The sequence below is a fragment of the Lepisosteus oculatus genome, chromosome 24 (genome assembly GCF_040954835.1).
Source record: "Lepisosteus oculatus isolate fLepOcu1 chromosome 24, fLepOcu1.hap2, whole genome shotgun sequence".
In the NCBI taxonomy this organism is placed as follows: domain Eukaryota; kingdom Metazoa; phylum Chordata; class Actinopteri; order Semionotiformes; family Lepisosteidae; genus Lepisosteus; species Lepisosteus oculatus.
The window spans coordinates 9,538,428-9,556,137 of NC_090719.1; the positions used below are offsets into that span (position 1 = coordinate 9,538,428).

At 37.5% G+C, this 17,710-nt stretch overlaps 1 protein-coding gene and 1 long non-coding RNA gene across 4 annotated transcripts in view; one reads left to right on the plus strand and one right to left on the minus strand.

Moving 5' to 3' along the window:
- LOC138224968 (uncharacterized) overlaps nt 1–17,710 on the minus strand; it is a 312,271-nt gene that overhangs the window by 135,170 nt on the left and 159,391 nt on the right. For both annotated transcript variants that reach the window (XR_011183485.1, XR_011183484.1), the window contains exon 4: nt 9,126–9,218. This is a non-coding gene — a long non-coding RNA (uncharacterized lncRNA). The remainder of the gene's footprint in view (nt 1–9,125; nt 9,219–17,710) is intronic.
- brinp1 (bone morphogenetic protein/retinoic acid inducible neural-specific 1) overlaps nt 1–17,710 on the plus strand; it is a 127,878-nt gene that overhangs the window by 100,104 nt on the left and 10,064 nt on the right. For both annotated transcript variants that reach the window (XR_011183483.1, XM_006640642.3), the window contains exons 6-7: nt 5,558–5,794; nt 7,127–7,349. Coding sequence is in view for 1 of the 2 variants with exons in the window: in XM_006640642.3 (XP_006640705.1) it covers nt 5,558–5,794; nt 7,127–7,349 (460 nt within the window). In the remaining variant the exon portion in view is untranslated. The remainder of the gene's footprint in view (nt 1–5,557; nt 5,795–7,126; nt 7,350–17,710) is intronic.

Genomic DNA, 17,710 nt, shown 5'->3' on the forward strand with positions numbered 1-17,710 from the left:
TAAAAAAACAATCATGTTCTTGTCCAAAATACATTCATTCCACTAAAATAACAGGAAAACAAATCCTCATATTCTTGTTTTTTATGCATCACATCAGGCTTTAGTTTGTATGTATTTGGACCTACAGAAAAACAAATTCCCTTTGTTGCTGTACAGATAAATAGCTTTCAGGCTCAGATGACTAAAAGAAAATTAAGCACCTAAATTTTTTTTAAAAAAAAACATGTTATGTCCACACAGAATATTAATTTTTTTATGTAATTTCTGTAATAAATCTTCTAGCCAGAAGCTGGATCATCCAGAAAAAAGCCTGACTCTTACTTACAGTGGCATCCTATTTCCTCAGTCACAATTACCTACGGTATGACGGTCATAAATTAGCAAGAAAACAAAAGCAAAGTAATTTGCTTTTCCGGGAGGCACCAGCCGATCTAACAAGATTTATGAATATGTTAGGACAGTCTGAGCCAACAGTTTTTAAAGTCGAGAAGTGAAAATAAATGAATTAAGCCACAAGCAATTCATTCATAGCTTGATGGATTAGCTGTTCATCATTTCTTAATTTTTTTTCCTCAATGAACCATGGCTTAAAATTCATATGCTTCAGATAACACTGGATCTTTACATATTGTAGACTACAATGGATCTTGTAAGTTTAAAAAACAACCTGACAGCTGATGGGTGTCCTTTCTTAGAAAATAGAAAAACATATTTCCGATGAATGGTATCTCAGTCAGGGTGGCACTGTGGCCCGGTGGTTATCATTTCTGACTCCCAAAGCTGGTATCCTTGGTTCACTTCCAGACCTGGAGTGCCATCTGTGTGGAGTTTGAATAGTCTTCCCATGTTTCAAATATTTCTTCAGGATGCTCTGACATCCTCCCACAGTCTAGAACCATATCTTCCATACTGGTAGGCTAATTGGCTTGTGGAAAATCTGGTCCTAGGTGTGAGTGTACAGTATGTGTGCCTTGTGCCCGTTACTTCTCTGTGAGCCTGAATTGGAAGAAGCAGTTTGAAAATGGATGGATGGGATATTAATCAAATTAGATGGGATGAATGCATGTGAACATCAAACTGGCAAAAGGGCCTAATCCTTTAGCTCCCCAGAGTTCTGTGAAGTAAACGCAAATATACAGAAAATACTGACCTGGCATGGAAAGTGTTAGTGCAACGCAGAGAACTCCCACCTGCTCACCTCAGTCTTGTCATAAGGCATTATCTCCACAGTTTTCACACATCCCTAATGGCCAGTTGGACACAATGTAGAGAACATGACAGGTTTCCTGTTTTCCTAGGGTCTATAGGTCTGTAGGAGCTTTGGTAAGTCACATTTCTGGAGCTTTTCTCAGCGGCCCTTTGCCCTGTTTTAGGTTTCACTTTGCTTAAATTGCCACTGAGAAATATTTAATTTACATAAGGGCAAACAAAGTGTGAGATTGGGTTTTTAACAAAGTTAAGGACACTAATAATGACATCTTTACATAAACACAGACACACACTGCTCCTTCATGTACAGTACTGTATGTGATTGTTCTATCCTGGTGCCATCAGAACAGTATTTTCTTTTATTGAACCTCTGTATAGCTTGTAGCTTTTATTTTCATTTTATTTTTTTTGTATTATCGCTGCATATGCAATAGCAACAGAAGGCTGATGAAGATTCCCGTAGACTGGAAGGTTTCACGTTAAATTGGAAGTGGTCAATCAAGTGTACTTTTCTTTGAAGAATACGCAGCCCTGTAAATCAGCAATTTTCATTTTACCTTGAGCAGGGCCTTGACAGCTGCCATGGGATTCAAGTATTTGCTGAGCTTTGGTTCCAGACATTCTTTTGTTTTATTGATCAGGGTTTTAGTTTTGTAATTTAACAACCATACTGCTGACAACTTCTTTTTACCAATATTTCCACTTATCTGTTGTCACATTTTTGTTGATTTTTGCTGGCCTTGTAGTTTTAAACACACTGGTGTTATATAAATGCAGATTGTGTTGAAGTAATTCCTTTCATGATTGCTTTCTTCTATTACAGTTTTACAGCCTGATCAACATATATCAAGATTCAAGTTAAGGATTTGTAAAACCATACAGAAAGGCACAATACTTAGATGGGTGTAACCTTCTCAGAGTTTGATTGAACATGCTAGGCAGCAATGATATCAACCTCTCTGCTTATGAACCCACTTCCCAAATTCAATCTTTAGGTATATTTAAATCTCAAATCTCTTAAATGAACTGCTTTGATTTGGCTTAATCAAGTTTGCAAATAAAATGATTTTGTTTGGGGGAGCACATTGGCGCAGTGGTTAACACAGCTAACTTGCTGGGTTAAATTGCTGACCTGGAGTGCTATCTGTGTTGAGTTTGTATGTTTTGCCTTTGTTTGCGTGACATTTCTCTGGGTGCTCTGGTTTTCTGCCACAGTCCAAAACCATACCCCTGTATCAAACATCAATCAAGTCCTTGCTTTTGTATTTCTCATTAGTATGTTACGTCCAGGAACGTAAAGGAAAATAACTGTCCTTTGTATTCATTTTCTGCCAATTAAAAAAGCCCCAGCTTATGTTCAATGAGGAAAAATGCTGTATCCCTGGCTTACCAGGAAAATTAGTGCAATCTCCGATCTTCAATAATGTTTCCTGAAAGTACCTCACAGGTTATACCAAAATTGTTTTCTGCTTTCCCCCCATAATCACAATCTTTATCAGAGTCTGTAGACATCATATGCTTTGCCTTTGTGATGTCAAAGAGGAACCTTAATTCATTAGATTTTACTGCTCTAATTAACCTAGAAAACCAAAGAATTAGCTGGAATCAGGATCTGACACTGTCCTGGCAATGCAGTATTGATTCCTTTGACTGTTACTGGTTTTAGACTAATTGCTTGTCTCCTCAAGGCCCCCTGGAAATTCTACAGATCTATCATGGGGGGAGTATGTTTTTTTTCTCAAATTTAAATTGTACAAACAAATATTCTATTGACAGGTAACAAAATCCTGTCACATGCTTAGCATAGTTTGGCAAGCACAAATCATAAGCAATTTCCATCTCTGCACCAACCAAAATACCACACATATAGACCATAATCAATTTGTAGGTTTAATTGTTTTGTTGCTCCCAAGGACTTGGAGATTTCAATCTTTAAGTCACACTTCCCCACTCATGCCACACAAATAATTAGTGCCGGGTATGGGCTCAATAAGACAAGATTGAAACGATTCATTTTAAACATTGGGGCTGTGTTTGAAGGGAAGGTGATGTTCACTGTTGTACTGCGGTTTGGTAACAGGTGGATTTTGGGAGAGCCCACATGACCCACACTAGTCTTCAGTCTTCTTTGCTAAAATGTTCATACTTCCCATAAGCATGTGCAAAAAACATTGGATAATGGTATAATGTGGAAAATGTAAAAAAAAACATATATATCAAATGCATATAAATAAGACTTAATTTTGGGATTTAGATAAGATAAGATTACTTTATTAGCCATATACAATTTCTTGCATTAGGAATTCATCTTTTTCGCATACCCCAGCTTGTTCTCTATGAGACACAGACAGGCAGGGAAGCTTGGGGTCAGAGCGCAGGGTCAGCCATTATACAGCACCCCTGGAGCAGTGGGAGTTAAAGGCCTTGCTCAGGGGCCCAACAGAGTAGGATTTTTCTGCAGGCCGTGGGATTTGAACTGGCAATCTTCCAGCCACAGGGCCATTGTTCCACCCAAAGAGTACTGTATATTGGTATATACTCTTTGTTTTTTTATGTCTGTTTACTTCAAATAACACCAAGCAGGCTTGACAGAAGATTAAAGTTTCAGTGCTAGATGTCCAAATTTGTTATGAGGGGAAGTAATTCCTCATTTTCATTTAATGCCCCATTCAAGTAATGTAAGGTAAACAACGATTAAATTGTGATTTTGTGGTTAAAGGTGGTTAAAGATAATGGAAGAAATCAAAGTATATGGGCCATGTTCTGGAATTAAAAGATTAATAACCCCCAGATGCTAATTTAGGGACTCAAAACATGTAAAGGAAACCATTACAATCTTTTGATAAATGTCTCTTCAGTGTTTGCTGTTTGTTCCTTTAAAACCTCAATTATCTTCCAGAAACTACAAAAAACTAATACAGCAAGCTTTAGAGATACAAATATTTATTTACAATATATGCTGAATGTGGAATTCCACACCATTAATGATGGTACTTACTCGATCATTTAATGCATATATGAACATAAGCCTGGGTTAAAATTTTGATCTGCTGCCAATCACAACTTACTGTAAATATATTAAGCAAGAGGCTTCTCTCTTTAACCTCACTGGAGGTCACTGTCCAGTAGTGGGTTGGTGATATCTCATTGTCATGTGTTTTAATATTTTTGCCTAGATCCCATCCCAACCTCTCTGTTGAAAGCTTGCCTCCCAGTTATCTGCTCGTTAATTGTCAACATCATAAATCAATCAATATACAGTATGTTCCATGAGATTGTCTACCTATATAGAAGAGTATGTAGAAACATGCAGCAAATATGTGGCAGCTCATTATTATCAAAGTTATATTTTATTTCATGTGATGTTATTTTGATTGTAGCCATAAAATTGCAAACTAAGATTAAATTATTGGAACAAGACACAGAAGTTGTGCCAGTAATAGAAGGCATTCATTATGTTTCTGCCAGGTTATGCTGGGCCCTGCAGTTACAAAGCCTTTTCAGTGCATCAAACAGAGATCTGGATTTGAATGAAGCCCAAGAATATTTGGGAATGTCTTTAACTTACTAAAACTTAAATGCACCCTCATCCCACATCAAAAGACGTTTATCTCAAACTGAAAGAAATCGTTTTATAATTTTACAAGTGTAAAAGAATTTATATTTAGGACTTAAAATAGAAGAATTCCAAGGTAAGAAAAAAAACATCTTCATTTTGAGCTTTGTAGTTGTCAGTGATACTGTTAGGAAACTTCTCAGCTTCCTGTTCCAATACTTTCGCTTTGTTGCTAAAGAATGTGTCAAGTTCAAATAAATAGCTGTGATGAGTAGTTCAGACAGTCTACTGGAAAATGCAACCTCCTCTGCCCAGAAAGGATCAAATCTACATTCTTGTTTCTTGTCAATCTGCACGGCAACAGGATTACACAGTGAATTATTATTAGACCAAATATACTTGGTCTATTTTCTATTTAAGTGGGTTTTTTTCAGTATTTAAAGATGAAAAGATTAACAAAATCTTAGTTTCTTTTTAATCCTTTGCTCAACCAGAAAAGTCCATTCAGAATAAATTCTCATAATAAATGAAAACCTAAATACAGAACAGAGCAGTTGGTAGTGCATTTTTACAACACTTCCTGCTCAAGGGTTACATCAGCAGCAACCCACACTGGATTAAAACCCTCAAACGGACTGCTGGGAGTCCTGAACTTTAACCACTACTCTACACTATAGCCTGACAAATGTTGCTTCAGAATTGTCAACCTTCTGACTTCTACTTTATATTTATAGGTTCTGATGTTCTTCTGTCTCCAAAGAGAATGGATGGCAATTTATTTTTTCTCTCCAGGTCTACAGGTCATCTTCCCCGAGTACCTCCAGGAAAGGTTTGTGCAGTCGGCCCTGAGCTACATCATGTGCAATGGAGAGGGCGAATACGTGTGTCGTAACAGCCAGTGCATCTGCCAGTGTGCTGAGGAGTTCCCACAGTGCAACTGTCCGATCACCGACATTCAAATCATGGAGAACACTTTAGCAGCCATGGCTGAAACATGGGCAACATCCTACAAGGACTTTGAAAATTCAGGTAATATAAGCAATTCCTCGCTGAGAGGACAGTAAATCTTAAAATTGACTACACAGCAAAGAAGCATATGGCATGTGTTTGGGGTAAGAGCTTGCAATATGGCAGTGGCTTAAGACTTTCTACTTGATGCGAGCTCAGCCATTTAAATAGCTAAGATCAGGAGAAAAGAAAATACTTTTTCAGCAAATGTGTTATTGTTGATAAGGATAAACTGCAGAAGGAAACTAAGTTGGATGACGTTTTTAAAAATGCAACATCCTTAACACTTGGGATCATTACAAGTGCTCTGATTTTCCATTCATATAGGGTCCATCTTTTGAAAAGTGCACTCAATGTTATTAACTTTTAAGATCTGTCTTCCCAAGATAATTTAATGTAATTTGTTTTTTAGAATATTCAGCAAAAATGGATCATTAGCAGTTTAGCCAAACTTGAGCTTCACTTATATGGTTGGGTTTTACAAAGTGGAATGCTATCACGTAAATCTGAAAACCAGAGCTACTGCACCATGCAAGAAGTAGAATATTTGTAAAATCATAGGGCAGAAGTAGAAACCATTTAAAATATGATGAGGGATAAAACAGTTATAGTTGGTGTGAGGAACTGCTTAAACAAAGCTACAAGGTTTTACTCCTCACAGAAAATGCCTCTGGAATTGATGAAAATATAAACTGCATTAGTACTTTGACAATTTATGCAAGTCTCAAAACATTAAAAATACTAGATGTAACTGAACGTAGAACTGCAAAAGACAAAGTGGTTAAGGGAGGCCAGGTCTTATTACAAGCATAGCTTTTGAAACAATTACTTGAATGGATTACCTTGCCTAAAATCTACAGTGAAATATGAACCAGAAAGCACAAGTCATGAAGGAAAATTGATAATCAAGTTAATTATTTAGGTGTGACAACCATGTCAGTTACACACTGTAGCTTGTCAAATTGCTCTTCTGAGAGGTAATGAAGAACACATACCGCAGCATTTGACTTATTTTCATAAGTTTTCTACAAAATAATAAACTAAATGGTTCTGATGACAAATGGTGCCATGTACAGCTTTTGTGCAGCACATTATACATTATTAAAATTCCTTTGAAATAAAAGGAAAAGTCTGTATCAAACAGAGACCTACTAAATGAGTTCAATTTTCAAGGGTACTGAAATACTTATAAAAGCAGTAAAGTTGCCATCGAAGGCTAGCCGGGCAATAGACACACCTTTGGTACACTTTTTACAGTATTATTTTATACGTGCAGAAAGGAGATGTGAGTAGCAGGGGGCTAAAGACGGTATGTAGAGATTTCACAAATTGTTATTTTTCCTGTTCTCCTAGATGAATTTAAATCTTTTCTTCGACGACTGCCTTCAACTCACTTCTTACCAGTGAGCAGTATTCACTTGCTGTGGGGGAATGACTGGGACCTACAGGCGCGCTATAGGCTCCTGCAGAGCTCCCTGGAGGCCCAAAAGCTGAAGATGCAGCGCACAGCACGCAAACTGTTTGGCCTGAGCATTCGCTGCCTCCACAACCCCAACCACCAGATGCCTAGAGAGAGGTAAACCAGTTCACTTGGCATTGTACAACAACTTTTGGTCATCTACATGGTCATTTTTCGAATCTTGGATCAACTCCTCAAAGTGTAAAGAAACAAGGTGTATTCAGTGCTGAAAAGAAAAAAGTCTAAACATCTGGAGAAGGCTCCACAGCTGAAATGTGTCTCTGTTCTTTTCCCTTCTGCATGGAATGAAATTTTACCTGTCCCTTTGCAGCCTATGTAGAGTATGCTGACACAGCTACCTACTCAAAGCACAAAGAATGCAGTTTTCTGTGGTTAGTAGTAATTAGGTTATATGGGAAATCTGCCGATAGTTTGCCCACAGGGAACATTTTATCACAAGTGTATGATAAACTGCAAAGTGTTGGCATTAAAAAGGAACATACATTAGGGGGTGTAACTTCAATAAATAGAAAACCTTCTTTCATACTTTTAGTCCTGTAGCAATATGCATATGCAATATGCCACACGATGGCTGGGAGAATAGTAGGTCCTAGAACTGTTTCCCACCAGCCATGTAAGAAACCCTTTAAGTGAGCTCTGGCTCTTGGCAAAAATATCCATATGAGGTTCCAGTGTTTGCTTTCACATTAAAGTGCTCATTGTGGAGCACAGAGGGCAATATAATCTGAGAATTTTCCTTTTTAATGAACCAGGAATTCTGAAATCTAGAGCGCAGGAATAGAGGTAGGGTTCTGAAATGGTCTTAATTAGAGTAGCAGATTAACACAGGGTACCAGTCTATATTCATTACTGTGCAGTGTATACCTCCCCACCAAACTATTCAGCCGGCTTATTCTCTCACTGCCAATATTGCAACATTGCAACCTACTACCTGTTTTAGCAAAAGCGAAGGAAGGACGGTATGCAAGGAAGTTTAGAGATGAGAGGAGTCTGAGTTGTGTTCTGAAGCCCTATAGTGAAGCATCACTAGCTTAAGATGTATTCAATTCCTCACAATATTTCCTCATGCATACAGTAGCTTCAAGGAAATACCTGATTTTACCATGCCAGAGTAAATCAAGCAGTCATGCTATGATAGTTTTAAAAACAAAACATACAGTAGGAAAATGTACTTGACGTGACCTATGCATAAAGGTAGGGACAAGCAAATGTGATCACCTTTCTAGATCTTGTTCAATTAAAGAGGTAGCTTTGCATATTGTGGAATTCATCTCAGAGAAGGCAGTGGGTTTTGTGATCAGAAATTACACTGTCTACTGTAAAATCATTTGGCAAAATTGATTAAAAATTGTGTCATTTAAGTGGTGCCAGTTCTGATGTGTTTTTCTCAATTAGTTATGTAAAGAGAAGAATGAAAACAAAACAGCATACATGTCGTTGGTTACTGATGAAAACATAACTGATTCTAAATAGAAAAAAAGAAACAAATGGTGTGTGTGTGTGTCAGGATGTTTTCTCTATCCATCTGGTTATTGTCACTCATTATGATGTTTTTATTCCTCTTTTGCTCCTGTGAGTTCTATTTTTATTTAAAGTATTATCAATATGCTATTTTGTGTTTAATACACTTTTTTTAAATAAAGAACATTGCAAAGAGATGATAGTAGCTGTGCAGAATATGTCATTGTCTTTAAAAGAAAGGCTGTGATTAAAGCAGATCAAGAGAAAATGAAACATCTTAACTGAGTTTCCAGGAGCAGTTTAGTTCTGCTATCTATTACAATGAGGTTCTGAGCCAGAGCAAAGGATTGTCAGAAACTTGTTTGCAGAGGGCGTTAATCCCTTTTGCCAAGTCTGCCGAAAATTACTTACATAGCCGCGGGCACCAGTAGGTGTGGGACCAGCTCTGTATCCCACTGCATGCTATTAGCTGGGCTTCTTGCAACCCATGAGTCCAGATTTTGCCTGGGAGGAGAAAGAGAAAATAACTGTCTAGCTGTGGAGACTCAGCAGACTACCACAGGCAACGCAAACAAGGTCCAGTAATTATTCAGCGCAGCAGTCATTTCCGAGGTTGACCTCCAGGGAGCAAAAGAAAGCCGATGACTGCTAAAACTGTGCCTTGCCAAGCTCCCATTGCTGCTCAGCATTTATAGCTGACTGGCGGCATATTTTAACGCCGGTTCCGCTGTGTCTATTATATGAAAAAGTGCAACGTTTTGTAGGCTGAGCAGAAAAGGTGCCTGAAACACAAGATTTCTTTCTGTTTTTTTTTATTAATTTCTTCTGATATTCACCAGCCAGAAATAGGAGCACATTGGAGAAATGAGACATACAGGAAAAAAATAAGAAGAGCAGAGTAACTCACAGTTGAGTTTGTAAGTCAAATCTATACTCATAATAAATATCTGATGGAAAATGAATTCCTTTATCACTCCAAATAAAGGTAGAAGCAAGGAAATGTAATTGCAAGGAGCATATTCCTGTATAAAACTGGAGATAAAGAAAGCCAGAAAGTCCTCAGTGAATATATACATTTTTCCAAGCAAACACCATATTATAATTGCATAATTATGAGGCACAAATTAGTAAAGAATGTCTAAGAGGATATTTTGTATATCTTCATACAGAATGCCAAGTCTTAATAACAGCGCCTTGCAAAAGTATATAGACTCTTCCTATGGTGTTCAATTTTGTGAAATTATTAAATGCAGTTTACACATTTATTTAAATCTAATATATATAAGATTAAGATGCCCTTATCTTTCTGTAAGAATATGAGGTTTCAGTAAATGTCAGCAAAAAGTTAAGAGAAGAAAAACTGAAAATATATTAATATATTAAGTGCTTTAGCAGCTGCCCCTTTTTTCCTTATCTAAGCTTGTTGGTGAATGGGGAAGGGAAAGGCAGATCGGCAGGGTTAAAAGCTCATATGGGCTTATTGTCCTTTGGGCCAGCAGCCATATCACCCTGCAGCTCACAATTGACAACCCACTGAAACTTAGAAGGTGTGAGCCTGGCCAATACCTAGATGGGAGACCTACTGGAAAAAACTAAGGTAGCTGCTGGAAGTAGTGTTAGTGGGGCCAGTAGGGTTTGCTCACCCTGCAGCCTGTGTGAGTCCTAATGACCCAGTATAGGGAGGGGGACACTATACTGTAAAAAGGTGTCGTCCTTCGGATGAGACGTAAAACCGAGGTCCTGACTCTCTGTGGTCATTAGAAATTCAAGTAGGGGTGTTACCCCAGCATCCTGGCCAAATTTCCCGTTGGCCTTTAACGATCATGGCCTCCTAATAATCCCCATCTCTGAATTGGCTTCATCACTCTGTTCTCCTCCCCACTGATAGCTGATGTATGGTGAGTGTACTGGCACACTATGGCTGCCATTGCATCATCCAGGTGGATGCTGCACATTGGTGGTGGTGGAAGGGAGTCCTCATCACCTGTATGGCGCTTTGAGTGGAGTGTCCAGAAAAGTGTCACAGTATCTAAGTGATAGGCAACCCCCATCTCCCCTTAGTTAACTCCTTGCTTTGCATGGTCCTTGTCCTATGGCCATCAGGTTAAGACAATTTTCACTGTACTGCCTCTCTCTGGGTTATGTACAGTAAATCTGTTCTAGATCCTGTACTTAAAAACTCCCATGTGTCCCACGATTAACTTTTTGAGGAACAGAAAGTTTACATTAGTTCCAAAAGTGCAACTATTGTAGAATGATACATTTCTTCTGTGGATAAGTAGTATAGAGTATGTGTACCTCTTCATATTGTCTTGTGCTTTCTTCAGGAAAATTGTGAATAGCCCTGTATTGTAATCATGTCAGAGGAAAACCTAAGTGATTGTATTATTTTTCTCTGCATTTTATTTGTGTTTCATTATTGAAAACTACATTATAGTGTAATTAAATGTACTGTACAATATTTATAAATTAGCTATAGGGTAAATCCCTCTGCCCAATGTTGAATCTTTATGCTTTGACTGTGTGTTATATTTGGATTTTTATTATTCTAATTATAGGGTTTTCAACATTTCCCACTCATTGTTATTTCATTTCTCCCCCCTGTATAAAAATGGCAGTTTCTTTTCTCTGCCTCAAGCACTTTTAGCTGCTGCTACACTATCTTGTCTCTTGCTCTCTACCCCCTCTCTACTCTGTGATTAGCACACACACCTATTAACCATTAAAAGACGATAGTACATGGTGAGTTTGCATTCTGCTTTCCAGTCCACCTTCCTCACTCGCCCACACAGTTAGGCAACATAAGGGATTGCTGCAATATTATGAATGGTAATTCTTTTTTGTAAATATTTGTAAATGCAATGGCTAAGAAAGAATCCCTTCTGACCTCTGTAAAATTAGGGTTGGATCTCCTTCTGAAGAAAGTTGGCAGAGTTGAGCCCCCCAGCATATCTTTTATGCTGAAGACAGGATAATTGAACATGTGGCTGCTTTCCTTTTCATATCAACCTGGAAATTCAAACATAACCGTTATCCCAGCTCCCTTTACTAGGAGAATGAGGAATTGTGGGGAAAAAATGAAAGAGGAATTGTAGGGTTAAAAGATACGTGGGCATGTTATTGAAGATGAAGTTATCCTGTCTTCTTTCAAGAAATGGTTAGATGAGATCAGAAAATCAATTGTATACAGTACTAATGCCAGATTTTCTAGATGAGCCAAATATGTCATGTCATTTGCCGAACGGCTTTATACCATACGGTGTCGCAGAAAGCTGGAGCCTACCTGGACAGGGTGGACCAAATATATTGTACTTAAATGTCCTCCCATTTGTAATCATTCTTATATTATAAGAAAAAAAGTGAGGAAGCACATTAAAATTGGAGACATAAGAAAACTGGAATAATTGTGTCCATCTGTTTAAGTCAGCATTTACTTGTTTAAAAGCTTTTTATAGTGGCAGTATGTAAAGAAGCTGTTATGTAAATCATAATAAAAGGGTATCTGATGACTTTTACTAGTGGTGCAGTTGCGTAATGTGTTAAAGGCAGTAAGGCAGACGTACCAAAACTATTAAAAATATGTAACAGATAATAGAAGGATTTGGAATCTACATATAACAATATATCATGCAACATTAAGTATTGTTAAAAGAAATGAAGCATTAATTGTAGATTGATGAAAACATGAGCTAACTAAGAAAAACCAAAAGTGAAAGTAGACATCCCTTCTGAGAGCCCTTAGGAACGCTGTGTAGAGCACTTGTTGCCTGCTAACGTCATTGCTGGAGGTTTGGTGTATAAGAGTTTAACCATATCGACGAAACTTGGACCCCAAATTCGAACTGACCCAAAATTGTATCGCTTAAGCTGGTCAGAACCTCATTGGCACCCAGGACAAACAGCAAAAGGTTAAGGTGCTCATCCCTGATGAGTGTCCCTAGAAAACATTTTAAGTATGTGAATGAAAAGTGATCTTAAAGCTATATGATCTAAAGCCACTCAGAGGCTTTCTCAGTATCCACTGAAAGAATTGGATACAGTGTCTTAAGTCACATGTGTAGTGTGATGGACATTATCAGATACAAGATGCTCTTTAATAAAGGCAGTTTGATCACAGTTTATTGGTTTGTTTATATAGTTCTTCAGACAGCAACATACAGTAGTACTTTAGGATTCAGCATGGTGTCAGAGTAAATCAACAACCTTAGAGTGTGGCATTTACCTTTTTTCCAATAATATGGATAAAACATTAGTATTAACATTATTCCCAAAGCACAAGGAGTTATAATTGGAGCCAAAATGTCAGAATAAAATCAAGAAAAAATGCTGCCAATGCAATGAAATGTACTAAACTATATTCTTTAGTTCAGATGTAGGTGTCCCAAGAAGAGCCTCTATGTGAGAAAGATTATGTAATGAAATGGCTGAGTTATTAATATAGGTCTCCCCTGCCTTATTCTGTTTTGGCTTACCCTGTTTTAGGATCAGCATTAGGTATATCATGTGCCTCAGTTTAATGATGGTAAAAGCAGCAAAGGTAAATCTAAAATTCCATTTCTATGTTATCAATGATATAATAATTTATAAGAGTTAAAACGCCTCTTTATGTCTGCAGTATAGTACATGTACAATGTATTACTAGTATTCTATTTACAACTACATGCATTTTACATTACTATATACAGCAGGTTCTTGAGATAGAAGAGGGATCGGGGCCAGATTCACATACAGTATATCAAAGTCCACAACTATACCACAGTATGCATGATTAAAAGATGTAAATAACCATCCCTTATATGATAATAGGGTTTTCCTGGAAGGAAACTCCCATGTAAAATGAGGGAAAGGTGTACTTGCCCATCAGTTTGTGTTTTTGTTTACCCCATGTAACTTTAGCAAAATGCTAGGATCTACAGTAGCTTGGAATGTTGAAGGATTTACAACTGCAGAAATGTCTCACGAGTAACAGTCAAGCACACGTCTCAGGGGCATGTTAATACAATTCTCAGGGTTGCTTTTGCACTTCTTTCAGTTATGATAAGATCACTTTTTTAGCCATATCCAATATCTTGCATTAGGAATTTGTCTTTTCGCAGACCCCAGCTTGCTCTCCATGAGACACACAGGCACACAGACGGGGAGAGAGAAGCTTGGGGTCAGAGCGCTGGGTCAGCCATTTATACCTTGGCCCTGGAGCAGCTGGGGTTAAGGCAATACCAGTTGTCATGCCATTCTGGAAGTTATGGAAGATCACTTAACAGAACTGTTTTCTTGCAAGGCCTTTGCTATTGGATAGTTATTTCGCCTTTTAGTCTGTTACACACAGGTTCAGAAGTTACTGCATTATTGCATTACAGCACCCTTCTACATACTGTATGTAGTACAGGGAACTTTCCTTTCGTGTAATGCAAAGTGAGAACAAGGCATATACAACAGGATATATAACATTAAAAAAATAAATAATTAGCAAGGAAGTGCAGACAGTACAATGCTTCTTTAATGAAGTGAAGCACAGCTGGTAAAACTTTCATTGTAGGTGGTCATGATTCATATCCGTAGCTGAAAATAGAAATAACAGAGGAGGAATTGTGAATGTTGAGCACCTCTAGTCAAAAAGAATAAATTATTGCTTTAAATCAAGTCTGATATGTGCTATGCACTGTACATACAATATTTTATTATCAAATAAAGAATGCATATTTTAGGAGTGGTTGAAAGATGAAGTAAGGCCTGAAAGAGAAATATATGAATTGAATAATAGCAACACTGCAATTGAAATGGCTATTACCTGAGAAGAAAGGCAGCATTACTGCTTCATAGCCTGATCTCATCAGATCACACAAGCTACAGAAGGTTGGACCTTGCAATTACTAGAATAGAAGACCTCCAAAGAAAACTTGGTTGCTTCATAAGTGCTGTTGATGGGTTTGCAGACCTTGTTGGTGGACCACACTTTGACCTTACTAAAGCTTACTGGTAATTGAATTGATGAAGCAGTTTATCACCTTTTAGCTGTTTAGTGAAGAACTCTTGCAAAATGGTTGCTGAGTAACCAAGGTGGGTGCTGTGCTGCAGTGCTTGATGGGTTCCTTCCTATATGCAAAGTGCTTTGGGATAGAAAATCCTATCTATAAACATATATTTTAGTGTTAAAAAAACCTGGACTATTGTGTGTATCATAAAACTTAAAAGTTTTAGTTATTTTCTATATTTGTGTCTTTGTTCATGTAGTTTAGTGATCTTCCTTTACCTTTTTGAAAGTATTATAACAATTTGGTTGCAAGAAAAATAAACATTTAAAGAAGTTAAATTCAAGAAATACTTTATTTCCATCAATATAGGTATTCTGCGCCAGCAGCCATGTCACCCTGCAACTTACAATTGGCAGCCCACTGAAGCTAAGCAGGTGTGAGCCTGGGAAAAACTAAGGTTGCTGCTGGAAGAGGTGTTAGTGAGGCCAGCAGGGGGCGCTCACCCTGCTGTCCATGTGGGTCCTAATGCCCCAGTACAGTGACAGGGACACTATACTGTAAACAAGCGCTGTCTTTCGGATGAGACGTAAAACCGAGGTCCTGACTCTCTGTGGTCATTAAAACTCCCAGGGTGTTTCTCGAAAAGAGTAGGGGTGTAACCCCGGCGTCCTGGCCAAATTTCCTGCCTTCTAATAATCCCCCACTATGAATTGGCTACATTACTTTGTTCTCCTCCCCCCAACTCCGACGGCAGGCGGAGCGACGCGCTGGTTGGAGTATTCTCGGTCACATTTAATAGTAACGTCAGCTCAAAGATTTGGTTCAAACCACCAAATGGAGACGGGCGTGCCGACAAGCAGACCCTGCTGATGCGGGATTAATGCTAGGATGAGAGAGAGAGTATAGATACTGTATTCTGCTCAAGTAGTTTACATTTCCCTTTCAAAACATTAGGAATCTTTAAAATTCAGCCAGATTCCCAGCCATTTTCCTGCACCTTTCAGCATTTGCTATTTAGACCATTATCACACAAATAAATCACAACTAGAGTATAACTGAATAAGTGTTCAATTTTATTTGTGTTAGTTCAGTTCATACAGGAGCTGCAGAGGGATGAAAATTACTGTCATGACCTTAACACACAGCCGGTAGCTGGTTGACAATAATTAAATGTTTTTTATAATGCAAATGTAGAGAGGCTTGACATTATTGGTATCCCAAAGAAGCTGTAATCTCAGCTGCACAGTTGCTTTGTAAAAGTCAGAATTACAGCACAAACTGTGAGTTCTGTGAGTGAGGCATTCATGAGGTGGGATGGATTGCTTGTATGGAGTCTTTTGCCATTTTTCTAACCTGATAAACGAAGTAATTAATGTATCCCAACCTGATTAACAGTATCAGAGGATCATCTATAAGTTCCCACATGAAGTGCACTTGTCAGTTCTCATATTTGTTTCCAAATTCTTTACAATATACTGAATTGAAAAAAAATATTAATAAAACCAATATTAACTGCTAGCTATGAATCACATTATACCTATAGGGTATACAACAAACATCTGAAATGTAATTCTTGCCCTGGCAACCAAGACCTGTTTAATTTAATTTGGCATGTTTCCTTTTTGAAAGAACTGAGCCCCCCAAAAAAGTCCTCATCTGCACTCCAGATCAAGGTCTCTAGTCTCCATTTAGCACATTTGGTAAAGGTCTGGTGCTTACAATAACAAATTGCATTCATTTCTAGTCATTTTCACTTGGTTCCCTGTGGCAAATTTAAAGAAGCCTGAAAAAAAGCTTGTATGCTATCCCCAAAGCTGAAGTAATTTGAAGTAAGTCACACAAGCCAGACTGAAGACAGGTTTAAAATTGTAAAAGTCTTTGAGCGATATATTGTAGATCAGATGAATTACATTGGCTGCATAAAAAGTGATAAGCTGTGAGCAGTTATTTATATGATTTTTGAAAAGCAGTAAAAAATAATTGAATTGCTCTAGCAATATTAACACAAATGTGCAGCAATAGACCAGTTCTGTACTTCACTTCTCAGATGGCTTTTCTTCAATTTTCTGTGTAATTTTTACATCACATTATATGACAGAATACCACATGATCCGTGGGAACTGGGATTGAATGGGATTTTTTTCTATAAATCAATTGATCATTAAAGAAATGACCTTTTTTTTCCTTGGTACCACTTCCCATATTTTTATATAACAGAGATCAGGTTGTAATTCCAATAGTACAATCAGATGAATGAAATCATGTATGAAATGATATATACCATTATGGTAAAACATTTCTCGTTTCAGTACTGAGCTGTCTATGTCTTTTACATTAAAGTGCAAAAACACAGAACAAGGAACCTGCGGTTATTTCTGTTCTGAATGTCTACACTTATGAATTGTATACACAGATCCACTGTATAAACTTTGAATACACACTTCTTATAAGCTTAAATATAGACATATACTATGTTAAAGATGTTAAAGAATTAGGCACAAGACGATGTCACTGTAAATACTTGCATTAAACATCAGATATTTTTCAATGACCAGACATTCTGCATATTAAAAAGATCTTATACTATTTGTTCACATCTATGTTTATTTTTGCCTCTACAGTATGTCTATCACTATGTACATGCAACAATATTGATTTAGCAAAGCATCAAGCAGCAAACAGAATAATTCAAAGTTCAAGACCAGTTAAAGCCTACTTACATTTTTTCAATCCAGATGATTAAAAAAATCCTTTCTATGCCTTACTTAGCTCATCAAAATTAGTAGTAAGAACTAACACTTATGCAAAACATGTATTCTTTTGAGTTACCTAGTAAACGACAACTCCACATGAGCTAGTAGTTAGCAGACTTGGTTTTTGCACATGAAATAATGACCAGTTGTGAACAAGAGCAAATATTATGGGCATTTATAACTCCTGTCAACCTAGGAAGACAATGCACAGAAACATATTAAAAGAAGGACTCTCAGTGCACTCTAAGTGGATACTGATTGCCAGGGGAAC